The 24,732-nt window shown below is 39.4% G+C and overlaps 1 protein-coding gene across 1 annotated transcript in view; it reads right to left on the reverse strand.

Moving 5' to 3' along the window:
• si:ch211-196i2.1 (collagen alpha-1(I) chain) overlaps window positions 1–24,732 on the reverse strand; it is a 110,891-nt gene that overhangs the window by 72,763 nt on the left and 13,396 nt on the right. Inside the window, exons 2-6 of the mRNA XM_040000035.1 lie at window positions 6,879–7,026; window positions 6,446–6,604; window positions 4,180–4,372; window positions 607–741; window positions 147–227 (exon numbers count right to left, since the gene is read on the reverse strand). Of these exons, the coding sequence (XP_039855969.1) occupies window positions 147–227; window positions 607–741; window positions 4,180–4,372; window positions 6,446–6,604; window positions 6,879–7,026 (716 nt within the window). The remainder of the gene's footprint in view (window positions 1–146; window positions 228–606; window positions 742–4,179; window positions 4,373–6,445; window positions 6,605–6,878; window positions 7,027–24,732) is intronic.

Below are 24,732 nucleotides of genomic sequence, written 5' to 3' on the forward strand. Positions count from 1 at the left end.
TATAAGCTGCCCATAGTCTGTCACTACAGCACTGGGCGACAGCTGTGAAACCAGGTAACTGCACTTTTTCACTGTTTCTAACATGCGAATTAAAAGTGAATTTCTGGTTAACAATTAACACTTAAGACACCCAATATCCTACTTACAGTTCGGTCAGAGCTCAAAAAAGACTTGTCCTTTGCATCCCCCAGCAGGTTCTCCAGGTCATTTGAGGACAACAGTATATTCTGTGTGGAAACAGAGGCAACAATTTCTAAATAAAAAAACCACAATCAAAGACTGTTCAAGCCTGCACTGATGAACAACCAAACACTCACCAGTTGTTAAATTCACCAGACTGGATCAAAACCACAGGAGTCAGTGCAGTTTTTATTTTAAATCCTCTGGTGATCTTTCATATTTCTTATATTAAATTATATAGCAGTGCGTGCTGTCAGTGAATTAACTGCAGGAGCCTGAGTGTTTGTGTTGTGGGCTTCAAAAGACAGGGATGGCTTCACCTTAAATACCTCAGTGACATGTTTGAGGGCTGCTGTGTATACAAGTCAAAAGAAAATGTTCCTGATTTAATTTCTTTTGCCGTTTCTTTAAATCAGCGTTCCTCACCTGCAGCGGGTTGTTGGTGCGTGGTAAGCGGGGAGGCTTAGGAGCAGTGACACTGCAGAGGGGTGGGTGGTGGCTACAGTGCTGCTGGGCAGCATCTGGATCTCCCATCAGGAAGGACAGCTGTCGAAGATGACCCTGCACAGAGAAATTAAAGAGCAACCAAACATGCAGTCTGAAAACACAACGTCAAAAAAGTAAATGTCTCTTCATGTCCTGCTTGTTATCCCCGTGAAATATCAGTTTGGATAGCCTGACATACTAGAAGTTTAACTTAATTTACCTATAACCGAAATGTGGTGATATTAAGTTGCAATATTTGAAACAACAAAATCAAAATATTTTAATATTCATTTTCAAAAAACTTTTCCTCATCTATGTTACATGTGATGAAGAAAGCTTTTAAGGAAATCTGAGAAGCCTAAAATTACCATGCCAAGTTCTAGCTCGCTTCTACAGAGGAACATTATTAAGGATCCTAACTGGAAGCATTACAAACTGGAATGGGATGTCCATGACTAAATACCAGAAGGCACTGAAACTGCCCAGAAGATCACCAACACCCATCTACTGAGCATTAGTGATACTGGTGAGGTAAGACATCTGCAGAGAGCCTGAGGCACACTAAAAATCAACAGTCACTGATGCTATCCAGCAAAGCATACAGAAGCTTCTACTGCCAAACGGCCAGACATTAGAACATACTCCACCATATTTATGTATTCCTTTAAAATGTTGTCAAAAGAAACTTTACAACTGCAGTTTTAATTATACAATCTTGTATTGCAGAAATATTCAGCAGCACTTCAATAACTACACCTGAACATGTAGCAACAACCTGCTTTGTGATAAATTTTAGTCAGATGAAAGTGAGAAGTTCTACATCTCTGCTGCATTTTACAGTCTCAGGAGTGGAAGTTGTCACTTAAATATCACAGCATTTTAACAAGAGTTAAAGAGTTTTTTTTAACAAAAAGTAACAAGTAACGTTAAGGACCCCAATACAGAATGTGAAGATAATGAAACCCAAATGAACAGACAAAAGCCGTCAGGTGAACACACACACACACACACACACACACACACACACACACACACACACACACACACACACACACACACACACACACACACACACTGTTTACTGCAGGTCATGCATTTCACTGCAGTTCCCAGGGTCCTTTTCCAGTGAATCTCCGTCAGGCCAAGCAAGAAAAACAAATCATGAGCAAACCTCAGGCTATGTTAATAAGAGTGTGATGGTAGGTGAGAGCATGCCTCTGTGTTTGTGTGAGTGCAGCATGGCATAAGTTCCGTTGTTTAGGAGATAGATGCCCATGACTTTGAGACTTACTGAACCTAAAGTAAGTGAAACCATACATGAATGTTTACAATACATGTAGAAATTACATTGCTTATGCAAATTTCTCGTTGTTTATCCAAATGAAAGCAATGAAGTCCAGGTCCATTTTGGAAAAAGTAAAATGCATTTCAACAAGCTATTTGATCTCAGCTGCTTACAGAAGAAAAGTAAGAGACACACAGTCTGTAAGGACTTTAAGGAAAATCCATCTGAGAAATGTTATGTTTTATTTAACACAGACCTGTGTTACTGTGTATAAAGAGATAGTTTTAGAGATGTTTCATGTCCTCTGAAGAAGAACCAAATCTCAAGTACCTCTGTTAGAAAAATCCCATGATGACCTTGAAATAGACAGGGGATCAAACAACATATGTCTGTTACACAGATGCATCTGCAGTACATTTTCATGAAGGACAAATATTTCTATTAATGTAATTGGTGATTGAAATATACAACAGACTTTTCTTCAAAAACCAAATGCAGCTGTCACTCCTGGATCTTTACAATGTAGCCTAAAGTATGCAGCGTGTGCATAACTAAAGCAATCATGTACAAGTAATCAAATCCATTTTAAGAGCACACACTTTTGCACTTAGCAAATCACAGATCATTTTGTTTATTTACAGCACAAAGCAAAGCAAAGCACCCAGAAATTCCTGTTTCAACATGCCACACATTTTGCCTCTCTTTAAAATCATTTTTTTATGAGAACCTAATCCAGAACGAACAAAATTATTCTGAGAAGCCCTACTCATGCTGCACTGAATGGCAGTAATAGTTGCATATAAGTGCAGAGTTCATTAATATATGGTTTCACTGTGTCGAACACAAAAGATTGTCCAGAGATAAGACTGTCAGCACCTCAGGGATCCGTCGCCGTGGGATAGATGGATGGAAAATCCATTTTAATTGTTGCTAAAAACAAATCCAGATGCTACCTCTATAACGCTCGTCCTCACCCCCACTGTGATGCAGTCACTGCCTGCTCTGATCCTCAAGCTATATCCACAAAGCTTGTTATAGCAACTAATATCCACAATGCATTACGGGCCATCAAAATGCTCTTGAGATGCTCACATAAAAGTTTAAAGAACCATCAATGTCACTTTTGATAACACAATTCTTAGGAGAAGCCCAGCAGGTGAATGAAAATAAGGAAGCACAGATTAGTGGGGAAAAGAAACAAAACGCAAAAAAGGTATCAAGAAAACAATTAAAAAAAAAAAAAAATGAGACATCAGCAAACCAAAGATCAAAGACTGAACAGAGGCACACATCCTAAATGAACACCAGGCAGAAGGATAATAAGACACAGGTTAACTAAATCAAGACAATAAAAAAAAAACCAAAAAAAAAAACAAAACACGAAAAACATTAAAAACACAGAAGCCCACTTGAAAAAAATAACCTTCGAAATGGTTAACTGGTTGAAAGAGGTCAAAATCAGAGAGCACAGAGGAAGATGCAGACATACACAGAAAGCAGAAAAGGCTGAGGAACGTTTTAGCAAAACAAAAGCTAAAGTGAAAACAATGAAACCATCATAGAAGCTAACACTATAAAAACAACAGTGTGACGATGAACATATCTCCTGAAGATTTGGTTTGGATATCTATCAAGCGAGCTTCCCGTCAATGACTAATACCACTGATTAATCACCAGAACAAGTCCACATGTTTCTGGATCAATTGCATACATCCAGATGCTGAATCCATCCATTTTAGTCTGTTTTGGATGCATGAAACACATTAAAATAAATGCAAAAACAAAACATGAACAGTACATGCTTAAGTCAATATGCAAGCATGTCTATAGACAGATTCTCTGCTTAAAATCAAAAACATGGTTTCCAAGCATCTTTGGGTCTGTGATGAAAAGATACATGGGTGGAATGTGTGCTCCTTTCTTTGCTGTTTACTTGTAGAAGGATGAACAGGAATGCATGACTTTTCAAAGTAAAAGAAAATCAACTGGACATCACACATGGCCATCTATTTGGAAATAGTTGCTTTAATCTGTTCGTTGCATAGCAAAGTTGTTATTCATATGAAGTGCAACAAGAAACAAATAATAAAACAAATAAATAAAATGTTTTAAATTAAACAGGACCAATCATACCGGATATTGTTAGGGTCTATGTACAATAAACAGAGGTGTCAGGGCTGGGGCCCCTTCTTTTTTTTCATCAGTTAAAAGGTTGCAGAGCCACTTACTTCAAACGGAGTTTCAAAGCTCTCAATAATTCCTCCAACCATGAGCAGGCCGTCGGTGCTGATTCCCATGCCGTAGTAAACCCAGTCCACACTCTCCAGCAGAGAGCAGTCCACATAGAGTGCGAGCCGCTTGGCAGCCACACTGATGGCCACATGGTGCCACTTTCCATCAGACAAACCACTAACCGGGAACCTGACAGACAGAGACACGCAGATCATTGGCTTTGTGTCTTAAAGTTCTTGTACGAATGCGACAAAGCAGTTGAGTTCAAAAAAATGCTTTGGGCACTGTAATCATAGTAAGATAACTTTGTGTTGACATCTGGGTGCCGTCTAAATCTCAAGGACTCGAAATAAATAAATAAATAAATCTCAAGGACTCCACACATTCTGCATTCTTTCATCAGGCTCAGCCAAACAAACAAACAAACAAACAAACAGAATGAGCTCTTGTTCTCTGAGAAGGTTTAATCATGTCTTTCAGTGTGGGCATGTGTGTAAGTCCTGTGACAGCACATAAAAAAAATCAATTACAATACCCAAATTAAATTTGGCTGATCTCCCCTTTAAGGTCAGCTCCTTGTATACTTAGTCTAGTTCCAGCTAGTACTTCATGAAAGTCAGATCCAACCACTTGTATGTCCGCTCTGTGATTTAACCAAAGACCTCAAACATTCACAGAATCAAACAGGTCAACTTGATCTCTGGATCTAGCCAAACTCTAATAGTAGAAACCTGATAGACATGCAGCTTTCTGTTAAAAAAGCTGAAATAAAATCATTCATGTGCAAACAGTACAAGATAACTACAGTATCTGTGTATGTCTATCTTTTGGCTCATTTCTGTATGCTGTCTTGCACTGATGTATTGCTTCAAGCTTTGTGGTTCTTTTAGAGGAGAAACCTGCCAAGAGTTACCTAATAAATCATTTCTCCAAAGAGACAGCCAAAAGCAGTCATCTTCAAATAGAAACACAGGCTGCAGACAAATATACCTCCACAGAGTTCTCCTTTGTCTAACCAACAAATTTGCATACAATTCTGCTACGAAGCAGGAACGGGCATGAGCTGTTCTCTAATACCTCAACATCTGGAGTTTGTCAGTGATGGGTACAGAAACCATGCACTCACTTGACGGTATCTTGCTGGCGGACTTTGAGCAATTTTACTTAATCACTTCTGAATAATTCCTTTTATCTGCCAAAGAGGTTTCACGGGACTCGACACAAAAATAATTTATACTCAGTTTTAGGGCTGCACAATAAATCATTGCACCATCGAAGATGCGATGTGCATAACAGTCACATCACAGGATGTGCAATGTCAAGTACAGCAAATTAGCTTGAACATATCAGACTACAGTTTGATTTTTTTCTCTTGGTGTGTGATACTAAAGGAAAACCTGCATGGTTCTCTTTCGCCATGACTCATCCAAAACAGGAGACTGTATGACTGCATCACGCCAACTATAGAGTTTTTGGATTGACATGAACTTTACTTATATAACAGTTTATTTATTGAGTGAAACGCAGGCCATGTGTGTACAGAGCAATGCGCATGGAAGAGAGAAAAAACAGAAAAGGGAGATTTGGCTGCCAAAAAGAATGGACTGAAAAGGTGAGCCAATTTATTTATCTAATCAGAGACAGGGCCGGACTTGATCAGATAGAGAGAAAAGTGGCTTGTTGTGCTGGTATCTTTTAGTGCCAGCAATCTCAGTTCCCTTCCTATTTGCCAGTCTGCCCCTTTCCCACCGACAAACTGCAATCCAGGGCAGGTGAGTCACTGCAGCCCTATCAGTCCTTGATTAGAGAGGAGGCCAGAGAAAGGCTATTGATTACAGGTCTGCAATGAACCTGCACCTTTCAGTAGTGGTCTGCGCACTATTCTCCTCGCAGTGCCAAAGCACCTCAGATGTAATTCTGAGGACGTGAGCCATAATGGCAGACCCTCCGCTGCAAGCACAGAAAGGCTTCTTCATCAGTGATTGCACTGCGGAAACTAATTTCGCAGTAATAAAATTCAACAAATGATTGTTGACGCTCATTCCATAAGAATTAAAAGACACTTGAGTTGGTTTTTTTTCTTCTTTCATTTTGAATTTCTATGCCCATTATGAATGGGTGCATTTATTCCAGATGGTGCCATTTAGAAACCACTAATGAAAATTATTTGATTTTATATTGCCCATATTGTACAGCCCTACTCACTTTCCAAATAATCTGGGTGGAAGAAAAAAAAAAAAAAAAATCAAGAAGTGGACTCACTCATAGTGTCTCTGCTGCGTTCCTATGAAGATGATGGCATGAGCACTGATCCGCAGCTGCAGCATGACATGATTGTCGGGACTGAGCATAGTGAAGACACTTCGTTCTTCCCTCTGAGGACTTCGCAACTGTACCAGCAAACTGAACTCATCTTCAAACCTAAACACAAACACATCACTTAGCCATATAATTGGTACTCAAAGGATAAATAATACAGCTAAGTCCTCTTTAATAAGTTGCATGTGTGGGCACAAATTGTACTATAAACACCAGTGGATAGAAACATGTTGCTAATTATAATGTCACACGATAAAAATAAACAGAAAACTCACAGGAGGACTGGAAAAAAAAGACCATTATGAATTTTTTTCCTAACTTTACCTTCAACAAGAGCAAGACAGAGCAGGAAAAAGTGACGAAGAAGACATTTTACCCATCGATGAAGATCTGTCTCAGAGGGAGGGCCAAGGTGGAGTACTGTCCCACCTGCAGGACCAGACACTTGCTCTCACCCACAGTCATGGAGGCATTACTGCTGTTTGTGATATGAAAAGAAAGCTCCTGCAGGATGTTCACTTCATCTGTTGGGAGACAATAAAGAAAACGCTCATCACCTAAAGTAATGATTCTCAAGGTGTTTTAATAATGCACCTGGTTGGCAGGGAGGCAACTGTTTCATACCCGCTTCATTTTGATTTCTGTTGTTACTGATAAGAAGGCCCAAGTTTCAAGGTGTACTGCTGTATTTAACCAGAAATTCTGCCTGTACCACATCAGTCAAAACAAAACTGCAGTAATTTAGTTTTGTTGGTGTGGCTCTGTTCTCACGTCTCCCCAAAAGCAGCAAAAGAATCGCCTCACAACAGAGCAGGCATCAGTGAGAACAGCGATGGCACTGAATAAGTCAGAAATAACTTGAATAACATGAAATGTTGGAACTAGAGCACTTGAGGGGAGGTGGGTTGTAAAACAGCTTGCAGAGGCAGCCGTAACTGTTGAAAGCTAACACATGTTATAGCCCACCCTAAAGGAAACTCGGCTGTGCATTCCTGCAGAATATAACACGTGACTTACTGAATTTACTTTTTAAAGCCAATCAACTATATTTCAAGTATTTTAACAATTACAAGTCTTGAATCCATTGATTCCTTATATTTTGCTACTGAAATGGGAAAAAGGTGTAACAATTTCTTCAAACCTCTGCAACTGTATATGGAAGTTTGGTATATTAGGCAAAAACAGAGTCTTTATAATTCTAAAGAGTCAATATTTAGTATGACCACTTTAACACAGCCTATTCTCTTAATACCGAGTAGTAGTCTTCACAAATAGTTCTCCAGGCTTCTTAAAGGTCATTCAAAGCTCTTCTTTGGACGTTGGCTGCCTTGTGTTCTGTTCTCTGTCAGTATAATCCAAAACATTTGTTACCTTCCTTAATAAGCCCATCTATACAAAACCAGGCCCATAACAAAATCCTCTTTTCAGCGTAATGTGGAAGAATTTGGCCTGCACAGGGCATTGAGCTCAACCCCATCCAACATCCTTGAGATGAAGGCTCAAGTGTCCACATACTTTTGGTCATGTAATGTAAGTGTTTCAAGATTAATGCATCCAGGCGGCGACCATGTGTGTTGTAGGCGCACCAAATCATTCAGTCTGCTAGAACTTAAGAGAAACCTTAGCATGCTGTGAACACAGCACTCACGGTTGGCATTACTAAAAAGCGGAAACCACTTGTGGTGCTGTTGCCTTTTATCGCTGCAGAGGGCTGTTACATATTTTAACCTGTTTTTTTTTTTCCCCCCCTTTCTCTTTTTGCTGCCTTACAGTACTAAACAGTGTTTTACCCCTCCCCCATTGGCTTATTTTCTGTCATTAGATAGACATTACCACATGTGAGCAGGTAAAGTGCCATTCGTCACGACTTGCCCACAGGTGGGCTCGTTCATTACTCTGTACTTGAAGAACTCCTTTCAGAGGATTATGAGCGCAGCTTTTCATCATATTTGGAGAAACTGAGTCACCGTTCTTAAGAAGACTGGCATTGTTGTATGGTGGTCACACACTCACCTGGGAGCTCACTGAGATCCCTCTAAACCAAAATGCCAATGTCATTACATAAGGTGCAGGCCTAAGATTAATTATGCTAACAGAGTAGGAGTATTTGAGCATGATGTGAGAGATAAAAACCTAACTAAAGATCACTGTCTGAATGATTTACATGAGCACACAACAGCAAGGGTGATTTAGACTTTTTTTTGAAGATACATAATTATTCCAGCAGAATAAACGGATTTTTTAAAAATAGTTTATTTTTTAATTGATAAATCTGTGTCTGTCAGCCCCATCGTAGACCCACAGGCTCTGTCCTGCTGGCAGCAGAGCTTCACAAAACACCGCTCGACGAGTGCAGTGTGATCACACTCTTCTGCTCGGAGGAAATACATTTCTGACAGACCCAGTGTCACATCAGCAATTTCAACATAAAATCACTTAGAAGTAAAGAAGGCAGAAAGAACGAAAACAGGCAGATGATAAAAGAATCAGAAATTAAAGTAACAAGAGGTAAAGCGCATAAAAGCAGCTGGTGCAAGCATTTTACTTAAATAACCAAGTGAACAGATACACTCATTGACCCCTTTGTTTCTAATGAGCCAGTTCCTTGGAAGTTACTTGGAAAACAAAGTCAAGACGACCTGCTGAAAGTTCAAAGTGAGCATCAGAATGGGGAAGAAAGGTGATGTAAGTGACTTTGAATGTGGTCTGGTTGCTGGTGCCAGATGGGCTGGTCTGAGTACTTCAGAAACTGCTGATCTCCTGTGATTTTCCCACCATCTCTGAGGTTTACAAATAATGGTCTAAAAGGGAAAAATTATCCAGTGAGTGGCAGTTCTCCGAGTGAAAATGCTTTGTTAACACTAGATTTACTAAACCTGCGCACATCATCATCATCATTATCATTATCATTATTATTATTATATTACATTATTATTACACACCAGGAAAATCTGCATTGTCATTGCAGAAAAGTGGACAGTGCAAGACAAAAGCAGCAAAAATAAAAACTGTACCAAGAGTACAGTATAAAAAGTGGACTATACAAACAATCTGGAGACATAATTATGGACACGTGCATATTGTGTATATGCATAACACTGTGTATATATCTTTATGAACAGGAATGCAATGTGGTGACAAAGATTGGCAATAATTAATATTGCATATGAGAAATATTGCACATAGAATCTACCAAGGTGTATTGTAGGCTGCAGGTACTTTGAGTCTGACAATGATTGGAAGGAAAGACCTTCTGGATCTCTCCTGGTTGGGGGTTGGGGAAGGGTGTGTTTGCACAAAAAAAGCAGGAGAACAATGGAGCTGAAGGCCTGTGAAAATCTCAGCGGGGTGCTAGGAGGTGTTAGGTTCAGGGAATTTACACAAATTTGCGTAGGGTTAGTAAATCTAGTAGTAGGGACTTGCACCAGGGGAAAAAAAGGGTCAGTAATTCTACAGAGGTCAGAGGACAATGGCCAGACTGCTTTGAGTTGAATGACTCCTTAGGCTGAACACCCACCTCAGCCTAAGGACCAAACAGTGAGTTTCGATGAAATGCTTTGTAATAACGAAAACTTTAAAAAGACAGGGAGTGAGCAAATGAACAGTAGTAGTGGAGTGATATAAGACCACCTGTCTGACCTTTTAAGTGTCCAACAGCTACTCTACCTGAGGCATAAATCTGCAAGTCATGCAGGGTTGCTTAGACTGGAGAACAGTAAGTAACAAAAGTCAGTGCAGGATGAGATGAATGTATGCTGACCTAAATCCAACACTCATTATGTTTCAGTCCATCTGATGTTATCAGGTTGCACCTCAGAATGTTCAAGAACTCAGCGATGCAGTGATCCTGATCTGGGAGGAGAAACCGCAGGACACCATTCATTGTCTCATTATGGGCATGCCCCAACTTCAGGCATGTATACAAGCATGTGGGGACTGCACAAAGGCATGAGCAACACTTTGAGTTGCTGCAGTGAAACTTCTGCAAAATGGACCAGCCTGCTGCTTCATTTCTCCACTTCGATTTTTGGGTGTCTTTGAATTCAGCCCTTTCCAGGTTGATAATTTTCATTTCTATCAAACAATGTGGAATCCTTTCATTCCCAACACATTACCCAGTCTATATCAGTATAGATATCGCACATGATCTTTTTCCTTTTGAGAACTGGTGTGTCCTTTTATTCTTTTGAGCAGTGTATTCTTCAACCTTTAAAAATAACAATACTATAACCCAGATGGCGCAGTCAAGATTGTGGCATCGATGATGTTACAATGTCATTCTTCCATAATAATGTAATCACGTGTATCTTAAACATGTCACAGGAGATCAGCAGTTTGTGGTTAATTATTAGGAAAACCAGGCATTTACCAGGGTTTCTTTTGATTCAAAATTACATAATCTTGAAACAATTTAAAATTTGCACCGAAGCACAATAATAATATTAACATCAGTCACACAAACCACAAAGTCCTCTGTCATAGATTGACCTATGAGAAATTGCTGAAGCTACAGTATCTAAATAAGCAATAATTTATAGCCCCAGGAATTAGAAAAATTTTCCCACACAGTTGCTGATCTAATGTGCTGATGGTCTTTATTAAGCCCCAGTTCTGTGTGAGCATTCAAGAAAAAAAACGTTTTGTGTGCCAACAAAGTGCCCTTAAGGAAAACCTTCCCCCAGCGCCGTAATGAAAGGATCAAGCCATTACGACAGGGCGGGGGTGAAGAGGAGGGAGGGAGGGAGAGAACGGCTGCCAATCATGCCTGTTCTGTTTCCTGCAAAAGTAAAACAGATGTTTGACGCCTTCAAATGTGTGAACACTAAGGACTCTTAGGGTTAGTCCAGTCTTTGGGAAACTGCTATTTACCCTATGTAGCCACAGACTAAGATTTTCTATATGATTCAATATTTCAGTGGCCAGTTACTGGGCAGATGTTTTGAATTAAAATTAAAATTCAGTGACTCCCCCAAGATGTTGTCATTCAGTTTGACCAATTAGGCCTCATCCAATTATTCATCTTAAAGTTGTGTGGAGTTCAGCTCGGTCCTAAATTAAGATCTTCATCTTTGCTGCTTGTAAGTTATTACTCATCAAAATTCTCCAATACCTTTCTTTTCCAGTTTCCCTTTTAAGATTTTACACCCAGCTCCATGCATGCACCAGGCAAGAACATTGCTAGTCTCTTGATGGGTTAACACACAGATGGCAAACACCTCAGAAAGACCAGGAATACTTCTTTTGCTTTATGTCCTCCGACTGAAGCTCAGTACTGGCAGGTGAAAAGAAGCAGGTGTGCCCCGGAGCCAAAAAAGGATAATTGTAGAGTCTGTTTGGCGGTCAAACAACACCCCTTCTGTGAAGGCAGGCTTCTCGACTGCCATCAAGTGTGGCCATTCAGAGCAGGTATAAATACCTCTGCTTTTCAAAAATTCTACAAAGGGGCTGGTTATGAGCCTTTCCCCATGTCTCACCTTTAGCTCTGAAAACAACAACAGTGCAGAGTGAAGACAAGAGTAACCAAAGAACCTGAAGTTGGAATTTATTTTCGCCTAACGTGTTTTGTGCATTTAGGCGTGTCAGACCTTTTGATAAACAAAATTCTAATGAAAGTGAGAACATGTACACTGTTACATCTTTCAGAAATTTTTTTGAAATTGTGGTGCACAGTTCAGAATAAATGTTTTTCAAAAACCATTGTGTCTTTTTAGTAAATGTTTATTTCCAAGAGAAATTTCTAGAAGTTCAGAACAGGAAAATTCCCGCTTTTTAGAATTAATTAGAAGATAACTCTTACGTAGTTAAACTAAAATACTCTTTGAGAGTTAATATATAAACTCTTAACACCTAGTTAGCATTAGTAAGTGTTAAATTATCAACTCCAGACAGATTTGGTGTTTAACACTAAATCAGAGTTAACGTACCAACTCTCCAAAAAGAGTTAAATTAACTCTCTCTGGTGTGGACCCATATAAACACTTTAGTGTTGAAATCAAATCTGACAGTGTTAATTTGGACATGCTGGATTTGCTGTGTATGTCTAAAAATGTATATATCTTCATGCATCAGTAAAACACTCTACTCCAGATAAACGACGCCCAGCTGGAAACACTTCAGCTATCCCAGATTCACAGAATTTACAGAAAATGTTAAATTTTTGTGATTTATATCGTTATCGGATGATAGACATTTTATATCGGGATATGAGATTTTGGTCATATCGCACCGCCCTAATTCCAAGCTCTTTCATGTAATTATTAACCTTCTTACTAATACTTTTACTTTTAGTATTAGTAAAAAGGTTAATAATTACATGAAAGAGCTTGGAATTAGGGCGGTGCGATATGACCAAAATCTCATATCCTGATATAAAACATTTTCCACGCTTTAAACGCTGGACGCTCAAACTCTCTGCCGCACTCGATATATTATCCATTGTTGATCTGCACACAGCTGTTGCCACGAACGTCACACTTGCTTACGTCATTGTCATGAGACACTCTCGCAAAAAAAAAAAAAATCATGGTTTTAGTAACGCAGTAACGCAGCGTGCTTACGGGAAAGTAACGGTAATCTAATGACCCTTTTTGCAATAGTAATCCCTTACTTTACTCCTTACTTGAAAAAAAGTAATTTGATTACAGTAACGCGTTACTGCCCATCTCTGGTGCTGATGCTTGCAAAGAGTCCATGTTGTGTGTGAAGTATAGCACATTTGTTTTGTGTGCAATTTTTGTGTTTTGTGCAATAAACATACAAATAATCTCTGCTCTTCAGAAGTTGTAGACCCCTCCGCTGTTTTCCTTCTACCTACACACCAACTGAGATCAGCTGACTGTAGTGCACATGTAGGAAAAAGAGGCACACTTGATGATCTTTTTTATTTCTCTCCTCCCACCATCCAACTAAAGAATCGTTGTAATGGAAATAATGAAATAATTGCATTTGTAATTTGATTGCTGAATTTATTAGTGTGTTATAATGTTGCATTACAAAGTAACACTGAAATATGTTCACTTCGGAAAGAAAAAAGAAACCAGTAAGCAAAACACAAATTTTCCAGAGTTCAGAATCTGAGTGACATCACAGCAGCATTGTACAGTCTGTGTTAACCGTCAACGAAAGGAGGAATTTGGTACTAGCGCTGGCAATGTTAGCAACACTCAGTAAAACTAATCTAACATTGTTTGGTTATTAAAACATGTGATTAATCATTTCAAGTGGCTCCTAAATACATACACAATATTTGCACAGGCAGTGGTTAACCTCATCTGTGGTCAGTTTTGACCATTTTCTTACTTTAAGACTAGTCAGCTAGTCTATTTTTTTAGCCTCGCAATAATCAGCCAGTCAATTAGTTCACACAAATGTCACTATTAGAGAGCTAATTTTATATATATTGGACTTAAGAAGGGAAAAAATATATGCTCAAGAGTCAGACCAATCCCCAATTTCAAAAGCAAATGAATTTAATATCAACAGCATCACATGATTCCCATGTAAGCAAAAGTTAAACCTTAGGAAGTAAACACAAACAACATAAGAATATACCAAACAACAACAAAATCATATACAGAAAAGCTGTACGTGGTTTTCTTTAAATTCCCCAGCCGTTGTAAAGTTTCTGTCTTATTGCTAGCATGCTACGTTCTGGTCCTCTTCATAAATCTCGTCGGCTGCCTTCTAATGAGGGAAAGTGAAAGTCTGTAATAAATGAATGCCTTCATGATGAGCCACCATTGTCATAGAAAAGAATATAAAAGCCTCTCGAGAGACATAAAGACAAAAAAATAAAATACACCAATAATTCTGTCTTTACATCAATAGCTACTACAACTATTTGACTTACTAAGCTTAAGGAGTGCTGACAGTAGATGTCTTGGGCAACAATGAGTTAACAACTTTATCTTCACTGATGCTGATCCAGAAATATAAGCACTTGAAGCTTCACCACAATGCAGTTTAAAATCAGAGAAAAGCTGTGCGGTGGGATGATCAGTCATCTGCCATCTTATTGGAAATTGTTTTGTGTTTATGAGGCACACATATGGTTCCCATGCATTGCTCCATGAAGCTACAAAAACGCAATCATTCAACGTGATTTCTACAAACATCAGCAACCGTAACCGAGTGTTGAAAGCTCTGAGCAGTGAAAAAAGATTAGCTGAAAGTTTCAACAGATGGAGCAATTCAAAACCAGAAACATTTTACATAAGCAGAAAAAAACTTTGAACATGTTCCTTGTTTTCTGGAGTGAAAAACCTCAAATATTTCCATTCCACAGGGATGATACTACGGCGTGAACATGAGCACCAGCACGTGGAACAAGATTTTCTTTGGATGGGACTTGTAAATTGTTAAGAGGATGGAGACAAAAAGGGTACACTCCAGAGCTCAAATTCATTATTCCAAAGTGCAGACACACATTCGTGATTTTTTTGACTCAGACATCCATGAAGTATATAAAGAGCTTATGCAAACTATATGACAAGCCATTACTGTAACAGCTCTGGTGCATTTGCCAGCAGCAGACAATGGCACAACTCCAGAATTAAGCCAATGGACTGCACGCTTACTTTATTTGTGTAAATCTCTGGAGTTAGAGCAATTATCAAGCCTGGCTGGTGCCCAGCTATGAGTCAGTTCACTGCTGTCACAAATATGATGAGTTTGAAGGCAAAGAAAACAAAGTAACTTACTCAAAGGCCTTGAAAACAAGTGGCCATCAATTAACAGACGACTTACATTTTAGGCTTTATCTTCATCTTACTGTATCGTCTTTGCTTTATAATACAGCACAACTTGAGGCAACTGCTATTGTGATTTGGTGTTATTTAAAAAAAAACTGAGTTAAATTAACCGATACAATGTGGTTGTTTGCAAGGCAATGCGTTTAAACCAAGCGGTAAAATAAAAACTTTATACATAAGCAATAATCATAAACTGTACATAAAAGATAGAAGCACTAACATTGGCATCACCATGTGATTTTCCAGGGACTGCATTTTGAAGCCTGAACTTTAGGATTTTAGCTGTTGTTTTTTGATTTTGCATCCATAAACTGTAATGCACAGACACAGACACCCGGTATTGGTGTTAGCCTAAAAGCCTATTAAAAAGTCTATAAAGCCTATTAAAAAGCCTATTATTAAAAAAGAGAGAATTTCACTCACCAAAATTAGAGCATTTATCATGTTGTTAGATTAAAATGCACTTGCAGTACAAACAGAGGCCCGGTTTAGTGGGGCCTAGCAGACAGCTACCGCCTACACAAGCCTGTGTCAGCACAAATCCAAAAGGCTGTTATAAAGGGATCAAAACTGATTTTGTACCAGACAGTAAACATGTAATAATCATCCCTGAAGTTGTGTATTTTAAACAGTAGTTGTTGGTAATGTACAAAAAGCTAGGTTCGTTCAGATGTACTGACAGAAAGGCTGCTGCCAGAAAGTCTTGGTTATCACCTTTTTACTGGGATTTTCCACACTCTGATCTTCCGCCATGATACGTGAGGAGGTGAAACAGCTGTGTGCGTGGCTTTCTCCTGGCATGTTGGGGCACACAGGGGGTCACTGAAACACGACACAAACACCAAATGTTTCCTCGCCTGAGGCCAGAGGTGCAAACTTTCGTGTAAGCAGATCAGTGGGGCCCAGGTCCTTCAAACCCAGACGGGCACACTTCTACTGTTTACATTTTACACACAGCACCCTGTAGCAAATGCCAGGGCACAGAAAAAGAAGGGAAATGCATAAAGTGTAAAGCTGACCCGCTGTCTGTTACCTGCAAAGCAATACAGATATTCACAGAAGTGGGCCATCTAGCTGGTGAAAAACAAGAGCACTGAAAATGATGATGATTTTTTCCTGGATGTGTGCAAGGGTGCATGTTTGCTGTGAGACGCCAGAACAATTATAATAAGAAGACAACATGTCAAATGTGTCAAATTCCCACCCATTCTGTAGACTTTTCTGAAGCACTATTTCTTTTTCCCAGCAGAGCTATTAGTTAATGGGAACTGATTAATGACGCGATAATCACACAGACATTTTAAGGCATCACCTCCTCGGTCTACATCAGACCCTTTTCACCACTGCCTCTGCCTCCTAGTCTGGCCCACTTCCAGCTGCTGTAATCAGGGGAAGTGGAGCCAGCTGCCGTGCTGTCCTGCGGTGGGATCACATTACCCTAATAGGCTGAGACAGACCAACAGATAGCTCAATTACTGCACTGCTACAATTACTGGCCTTTGCTCTGGTAGAGGGGGCATCTCAAACAGGCAGAAGATTAAAGACTTCCACCTCCTCTGGCAGAAAACAAGGCCTGGGGAATCACTGGGCCAGAAAGTAGGAAATGAGAAATGGAAAGTTGGAGTGAATACAGGAAACATAAGAAACGATTGAGATGTTCCTAAACATCTCAATCATTCCCTCATCAGAAAAGCCATGAGTGATGAGCACACCTATGACCACGCTGTCCCGTAGCTGTACTGCAGATTGTCAAATGCTCACAGATGCAGCATTCATAATGGAAATACCTCCTGCTAGTACAGCAAGAGACCACTGACTTCATGAAGACTGTCTATCATGGAGTAAGAGATCCAATGTTGGGATATTATTTCAAGAGCTGTCCTTTACAGGGGATAAACCAAGCTTACGTAAAACCTGGGTTTGTGCGAAGATGGGCTTGTTAAGTGGGATTACAGCCCAGTGGAGGTCACAGAGGGATTTAAGTGGATTGAATGCATCTAACAGACATGTTTTTGGCCTGTGTGTAATACGGCTCAGGGAACACAGTCGATATCAGTTCTTGTCTTGAAATCCTACAATATCTGGAAAAGCAGGAAAGACATGCAATACTGAATGGAGGTTGGGGGTTTGTTAGCCTCCCCTGGCAGTATATTTAGGAGTTATTATGTTAAAAAGGGACAACCAGGCAGACTGGAGTGTTAGAAGCTATTTTTTAAAAAGCTTGTACACTATAATAAAGCCATTATAATCTCAACACTTGGAAACCGTACATATAATTATGCTTGCCTTTACACCACACTGCTCCAAGGGATAACATTCCTACTGTTTGTTTGCTTTCAGGGCTAAATACTTCATAATGCACATTTGTCACTTATCAGATGTAAGCCGCAGGATGCGATCATTCTCTTGCGTTACTTAAAATGGTTATCTACAGCAACTAATCACTAAGCACTGAAGGCTTGAAGAGAGAGACACGAAAACTTCCTGTGCTGTTTTTCTCTGACTCAACTGCTGCCGTCATCCCAAATCCAAAGAGAGCCTTAAGAGCACTGGAGCCAGTCCTCAGTGAGGAAAATTAATCATTACAGTGGCATAAGTTAGAGGAGAGAAAGGGTCCCTTTGATATACTGACTGCTAGGTGCAGGGCAAATCTTTGTTGAGCGATGCTTCACACGATACTGATGACCTCAGAAATATTGTAACTGGAGAGTTACAGCACAGGGATTTCTTATAAAGCGACACACTACTTCACAGCAAACCAAAATATCACAAAGGCACTTTAGGTTTTCTTTGGAAGCGCTTCTGAATAAAACCAAAGAATCACCCCTTTAAAAATATAATTTAACTTTAAGCTTTAAAGTTTAAGCTGTAAGCTGTGAGCTTAAATCTGTGCTGTAGGTATGTTGTAACTTCAATCCCTTATAAAAACTCCTGTAATGCTCTAATGTGATGTGCACCTCCCCACAGATGTAACTATGCATCACACTCCCAAAGACTGTGACTTGCCCATTCGTTTAAGCTAATTACAAAGATGCAGGGGTTAATACATCCTACGTATACAAGAATACATTATTCTATGAGGAGATAAAAACCAAGACTCAGGGTGTCACAAGCCCAGATAAATGGATTTCATAAGGAAAGGCCCCCGGCATAAAATCTGTGACAAATCAAATGTAAAGACACATCTGCTCTGGAAAGCCCTTGGGAGATAAAGTAGCAGCAGATATTACCCATACCAACAAAAAATGGATGGATGAAGACATGAGGTGACAAACATTCATGTTTATGGCAGTTCCCCACAGCATGTCTCCTTGAAACAATGTTCTTTAGTTTTCCCTGATAACTGAGGAAAAGTCGAGCAACACCAGTCAACACTTGCCCTGATGAGCATACCTCCGGGTCAAATTCCTCACTGGAGTGAATGGCACTAATGACATGGATACAGGCCTTCATAGTTTGAAGGCATTTCCTGCAAATCAAAACAAGCACACTGTAGATGTGAGAAATGACAAATATTTATTTTGATTCAGCTGTTTGAGATTTAACAGCAAGTCTGAAACAGACAGCACTATGTACAGACGAAAAAAGGCAACCTTTAAACATCTAAGCCAGGTTCCATGAACAGTTATCCTATTTTCACCCTTTCCTAATTGTACTGAAATGCCATTAGCTTTGTTTTCCATGTTGTTACTTCTTTTTCACTTAAAACAAAAAACTTTCTTTACAGTTTACTAACAGTTAGTTTCCTGAGTGGTACTGTTTTGTTTTACTGTTGTCTCTTCAATAGCTTTTTTGGGGGATGAGTGGGGTCATTGTATGTTGCACATACGAGCCACCAAGACTGCACACCTACAGGAGGTGGTGACCCTTGGAAACCCATGTTATGAAGCTATTCTTTCTGACACATGAAACATGAGACTTCCACAACATTTGTTAAGTGTAGTTTTTGTACTTGTTTACTCTCTGTCCAGCTCACCTAGTTGTTGTGTTCGGGATTTCAAAGACGCATGTTGCCAACAGGGAATCTGCTGAGTGTCCTCTGCTCAACAACCTATGCAATAACAACACTCATGACATCTATTTTTTTTTATTTTTTTTTTTTTATTTACATTTATTGGCCATTATAAATACTGACATCGATGGATTTTTAAATATCTGCTAATAACATCAGCCTGTTGATACATCAGTCGAGTTGCAATGCTGATTGGTTGAAATGATGGGTTTAACAGAAGAAACGCATTAAAACATCAAAGTGCTGGAAGACTGAAGGAGAAACACACCTCCACTGGAGTGGAGGACAAATAAGGAGCACCCACTACCACTACACATTACTTCTGTTATTATCATAGCACAGGATTAAACCGAGTAGCAGCATCACACACAACAGCAGCCTACAAAAACTTGTGGCGCAGGAAAATGCATCATCTTCCCAACAGCTCAAGTAACTAACTGACCAATCAAAAGAAGACTGGATGAATCAATGCTGAATGAATACATCAACTATGCACAACAACTAAAATTAAAACGAGCATGTTTTGTGGTGGGATTTAGTTACTTCAGTAAAAGCAAATATAAGCTGCTGTTTTCACAGATGTTGTGCATGAGAGATGTACAATGCACATCTAGATCCAGGGACAGATTACATCCTGGGATCACACCTTTGCAGAACAGATGAAGGGGTGAAAGGGTCTTTGCAGACAAACTCCAAGTACATCTGGAGAAGCTGATTTTACAGACAGACAGTCTCTTAAGCTGGGCTCTGCCCAGGCACATAAACAACACCTGGAGTAATGAACTGGTCTGTGTCCTACAAACAACATGAGACTCTGTTTTCCCATGTCAAGAAGAAAGATTTATTTTAAGGCTTTGGTTCTAGAGACAAAAACATGACAGAATTTGAGGAAATTATTTGTGATTTTATGCTCATTAATGGTTTCATGACACTATTGTTTCTTGCTTGTTATGATTTGTTTGCCTCCTTTTTGCCAGCTGAGAAATGCATCCTCTGAAGCTGCAACCACACGGGGTGAGGAAGGCTCTGAGGTACACATGTCTCACATACCAGCTAGAAAAATAAAGCTGTGGAGGGTGGAAACGGGTAGGGCATAACAGCCTGTAAATTAACATTTTACACGAGATGGGGAAAGCAGAGAAGGGGCTTTTGGGTGGCCTCGTGAGCTTGTGAGTCAGGTAGTGAGCCTGCTGGAACACTGAAGCAGAAACACATCTCCACTGGAGTGGAAACGCATAGAGTGAAACAGGGTGTGTGCTGGACAATGGACAAACCACCAGAGACCAGGCCCACCAAAGATCATCAGGACTAGGAGGAAAAAAAAAAAAAAAAAAAACATATCCAAGGAAAAGAGGTCAATATTTCCACAGAAAACATTTATATGTAGTGTCAACACTGTCTCAGCAGCCTGAAATTAATTTTTAATGCATGGCACTCCGAAGTTTGTTGATTTTCTGTCCCGATTGTTGTTTTTGTTCAGTAATCTTATAGTCATAACTCACAACAGAAAACCAGATTAGTTTCCCAGGTACATAACTGATACTGTATATGTTTCATGTTACACTGCAACCATGTTACTACAGTAGGGAACCTGATTCATGTTCTTTCCTCTCATATAAATGTATTTCCAGACTGAAATGAAACAGGATCCGGGCCTATCAGTGTGTGAGAACAGCACCGCATGACAGCCGCTGCTGTTCCCTCTGTACAAACAGTGCTACATACATCTGTGCTTTCTTTGTGTGGTTAAAACTCTAGAATTAAGTCAAACATTGCGTTAAGTAGACTTTTTCTGGATCAAATCATGCTGCTATGACACTTTGAAAGGCTCGACCAATGTCCAACAAAACAGGTTTTGGCAAACTAAATTAACAAATAAGTTTCAACAATTTTCATTAAACGATCCATTTCAGATGATTTTCATCAAAAATGGCTGTAACTCTCTGAGTATGCTTGGGAAGATTTGTCTTTTTACAATGTTTCAATTGCAACTTATTAAATCTGAAACCACATGTCTATGCATACTTTTGCAACTATAACAAAGTCAAAAACTATTATATGGTTCAACTGGCTATTAATTCCTTCTTCTTTCTTTTTTTTTTAAAAAAAAAAAAAAAAAAAAATCTTGCTCTTTAATGTCTCTTTGCAGTAAGTAGAGCTGAATCATCAAACAACAGCTGAGACAGCAGCAAAGTCATTCAGCAACTAACTGGTGTGCCTGCACAGAGATCAGCACCACATACTCTTTTAATCGATGGATAAGTAGAAACTATATTTAGTATGTCGACTGTGTGTCTAAACTGTGTTTCACAGACATTCTGGAATCTTGGGTAACATTAGATGAACACACAAAATGTACTAATTCATATAATCCAATTATTCAAAAGAAAATTACAGGCTCACGCAAATTTCAGCAGTTTCCCAGGTGAAATAACAAAACTAAAGGCCATTGGGTTAGGGTCTGCAAATGTGGCAGAAACGCAGAATAAGCCAGATTGTTGACAGGTATGCTTTGTTCTGGTGGGTGATCAACTTAGACCTGGTAGACAACTGGCTTGTTATATACTGATAGAAACCCTTATACTTCTCAGTGCTGATTAAAAATCATTGGACTGCTATCATGCAAATTTAAAATGGTGAAGATACTAAACATTATAGCTGCTAAACATCTGTGTTTGTCGTGGGCATGCTGATGTAGCCATAGTGCTAATGTACTTTAGTATCCAGCCACACAGACCCATGCTGTATTCAGCAAGCTTCAGTGTGAATAACTGACAAAATTTGCACCTTAATATGCAGAAAATATTGTCTAACAAATAGTACTGGTACTGAAGCAACTGGTCAGTCAGCTGTGTTATTTAATGACATTTATTTATTTTACAAGACTTAATTTCATCAGCATAGTTACAAGATGCAAATCAAACCCTCATTGTGATCATAAACACTGCTCTTTCATGTCGATGTCATCATTGTTATGCAGGAGATGGTAGGTGGGGTGCCTGTTGGTTCTGCGCTGTATGCATCCTGACCCTGAGAGTCACATGTAGTTGAGCTGGTTACTCTTCACGTCTGCAGGAGTAAACAGACTGAGAGCATGCACCACAGTACCAAGTAGACGGAACAAATCCATCTCAGGCAATAAACCACAACACATGGCTGACTTAATAAAGAATAGATGTCACGTAGAAATCCTCATGAATGTAGAACAATTAGTCCAAAAAACAGCATCTGCTCAGTCTGACTCCTTTAACAAGTATGAGGTCTGCAACATGGTAGTGACAAAAACATCTTGGAAGACATGTGTCTGTGTGGAAGGGCGCCAGCAGGACAGACACCAGTGGTTTTCTCTTCATGTCTGTCGGCAGCAGAGACCTCAGTCGATTACATCACTGTCACCTAATCAGCAGAGTCGAGAACACAGCTGGGTCACGACAGCCAGGTTATCCTCACTCAACTGGAGAAGGAAAAGTATGGACAAGGATGCCCTAATGATGATGGATGGTAGATGATTTTGCAAACCATGATTATTAACTATGTAGGCATAATTTATGATTTTGAGCTGCAGCGCAATAAAATGATTCAGCACACCAAGGCAGAAAAAATGGTTTCCATGTTGTGCTTGGGTTCATTCACCCTGCTATCTGCTATCCCTGGGACCAGACCTGGTGAAACATGGCAAGAGAACGGCAGTCACCCTGGATGGTTAAACCTAAGGGAACCACAGATTCAAAAAATATTTGTTGTTTTTGAACATTTGCATCAACATCAGACTATTGACAACCCGTGAAAAAAGCTATAAAACTGTACAATAACTGCACTGTATTCAGAGGATTTTATACTCACATACAGCTGTTAAAAAATTTATTAGACCACCGCCCAGCGTGAGGTAAATGCCACAGCTGCCTTAAATTAATGGTATTGGTAATTACCAAAATCATTTTTCAAAATCATCATTGGGTAATCCATCAGTACGCATTAGCTCTTTAATCAAAACGATATTTTTAATGTTAAAGAAGAGTGAGGGTCTGTGCTTGTGTTTACCTCTCCATTATTTTGCAGGTGGAGAGGTGAGGTTAGCATTAGGTGTTTGATCCACCTGTGGGAAGAGTTCAAGCCTGTTTTGTGCTGGGATACTCTGCTCCTTTCAGTTACCAGGCTCATGCATTAGTGAATCATCTGTCTCTCTGGGACCTTAATCTCCTTAATCTCTAAACTTGTGACACATTCCATCCAGAATCAGCTTGGAAACTCGGAAACGTGTAAAGAAAAGGACTCACCAGCTCTGCCTTCAAGCTCACTCTCCATCAATTCTCCTCACCCACCTCTGGAAACTTGCCTGCAAACTCAGACATCTCCCAGGTCTAAACTCACCTCTCATTTAAGTAAGATCGTTTCCAATCTCTACGATCCAGTCCACAAACCACTGACTCCATTTGAGCCACCATTAACTCTGTCCTCCTCCGCAGAGCTCCTGTGTGTGTGTGTGCCTAGTATCACACCTTCACACACTTTAGATTTGCTTATTCACCTTTTTGTGAAGAAACAATTCAAACACACAAACTCCCTCTTCACTCTGTTTTCAGGGTCCACACCAAAAAAAAGATGCCATGTAACATTAATTCACCTGCAATCCTGAACAGCAAAAATTCAATTCTAGTGGTTGAATGTTTAATTAAGTTCTGACTTCTCAGAGTCCAGTCTGCCGGCTTAAATTTGGGTATAAAATTTGAATTCAGATAACATAATTTTTCTTAATGAATAACATTTTAATTTTTAACATATTTCTAAAATATTTGTATTTTTCTTCAAATTTTCTGTCTAATAAATTTCTTAAGCACTGTATGCTGTGAAGTTTTGACCACAGTGTTTAAACTCCATTAACACAAACAGAATTGAAAGTAGTAGCTGATATATTTTTAATACATTTAGGAATATATAAAATTTTTCATTCACCAAAACCTCATATTGGTGTTTATAACCAGTTTTGAGGAACCCCTTCCCCTATATATAAATCCAATTATTTCAGTTCCAGTTAAAATCGGCACTGATTGTTGCTTCCGAGCATAAACCTTTTCTCATAAATGTCGGTTAATTTTATTAAGACTACCATGCTGCTGCTGCTGGAAGCAAAAACTAAGCTTTTGTCTGCTTATTTTGTTGTTTTTTGCCCTTTATCCTCGTCCCTCTTCCCCGCTGTTTTTCTTTCCCTCTTTCTTTCTCCCTTTTCTTTTCCCCAGTCAAGTCTGTCCCGTATTTAGCAAGTGAAAATAAAATAGAATAAACAATAAAAGGTGAAGCAAATAGACCATTACGGCAAGGCTGGGATGGTCCATTTGGTAAAGTAAATCCATTGGGCATCTTTCTTCGCCTTTAGACAATAATTCTGATGGCAAAAGAGCCAAACAGGCAAAAAAGGAAAACAAAAAACAAAAAACTAAGCTGGGCTGTTTGTAAAGTTTAAATCTGCA

This window comes from Simochromis diagramma, unplaced genomic scaffold, assembly GCF_900408965.1.
Source record: "Simochromis diagramma unplaced genomic scaffold, fSimDia1.1 OVJJ01000596.1, whole genome shotgun sequence".
NCBI classification, from domain to species: domain Eukaryota; kingdom Metazoa; phylum Chordata; class Actinopteri; order Cichliformes; family Cichlidae; genus Simochromis; species Simochromis diagramma.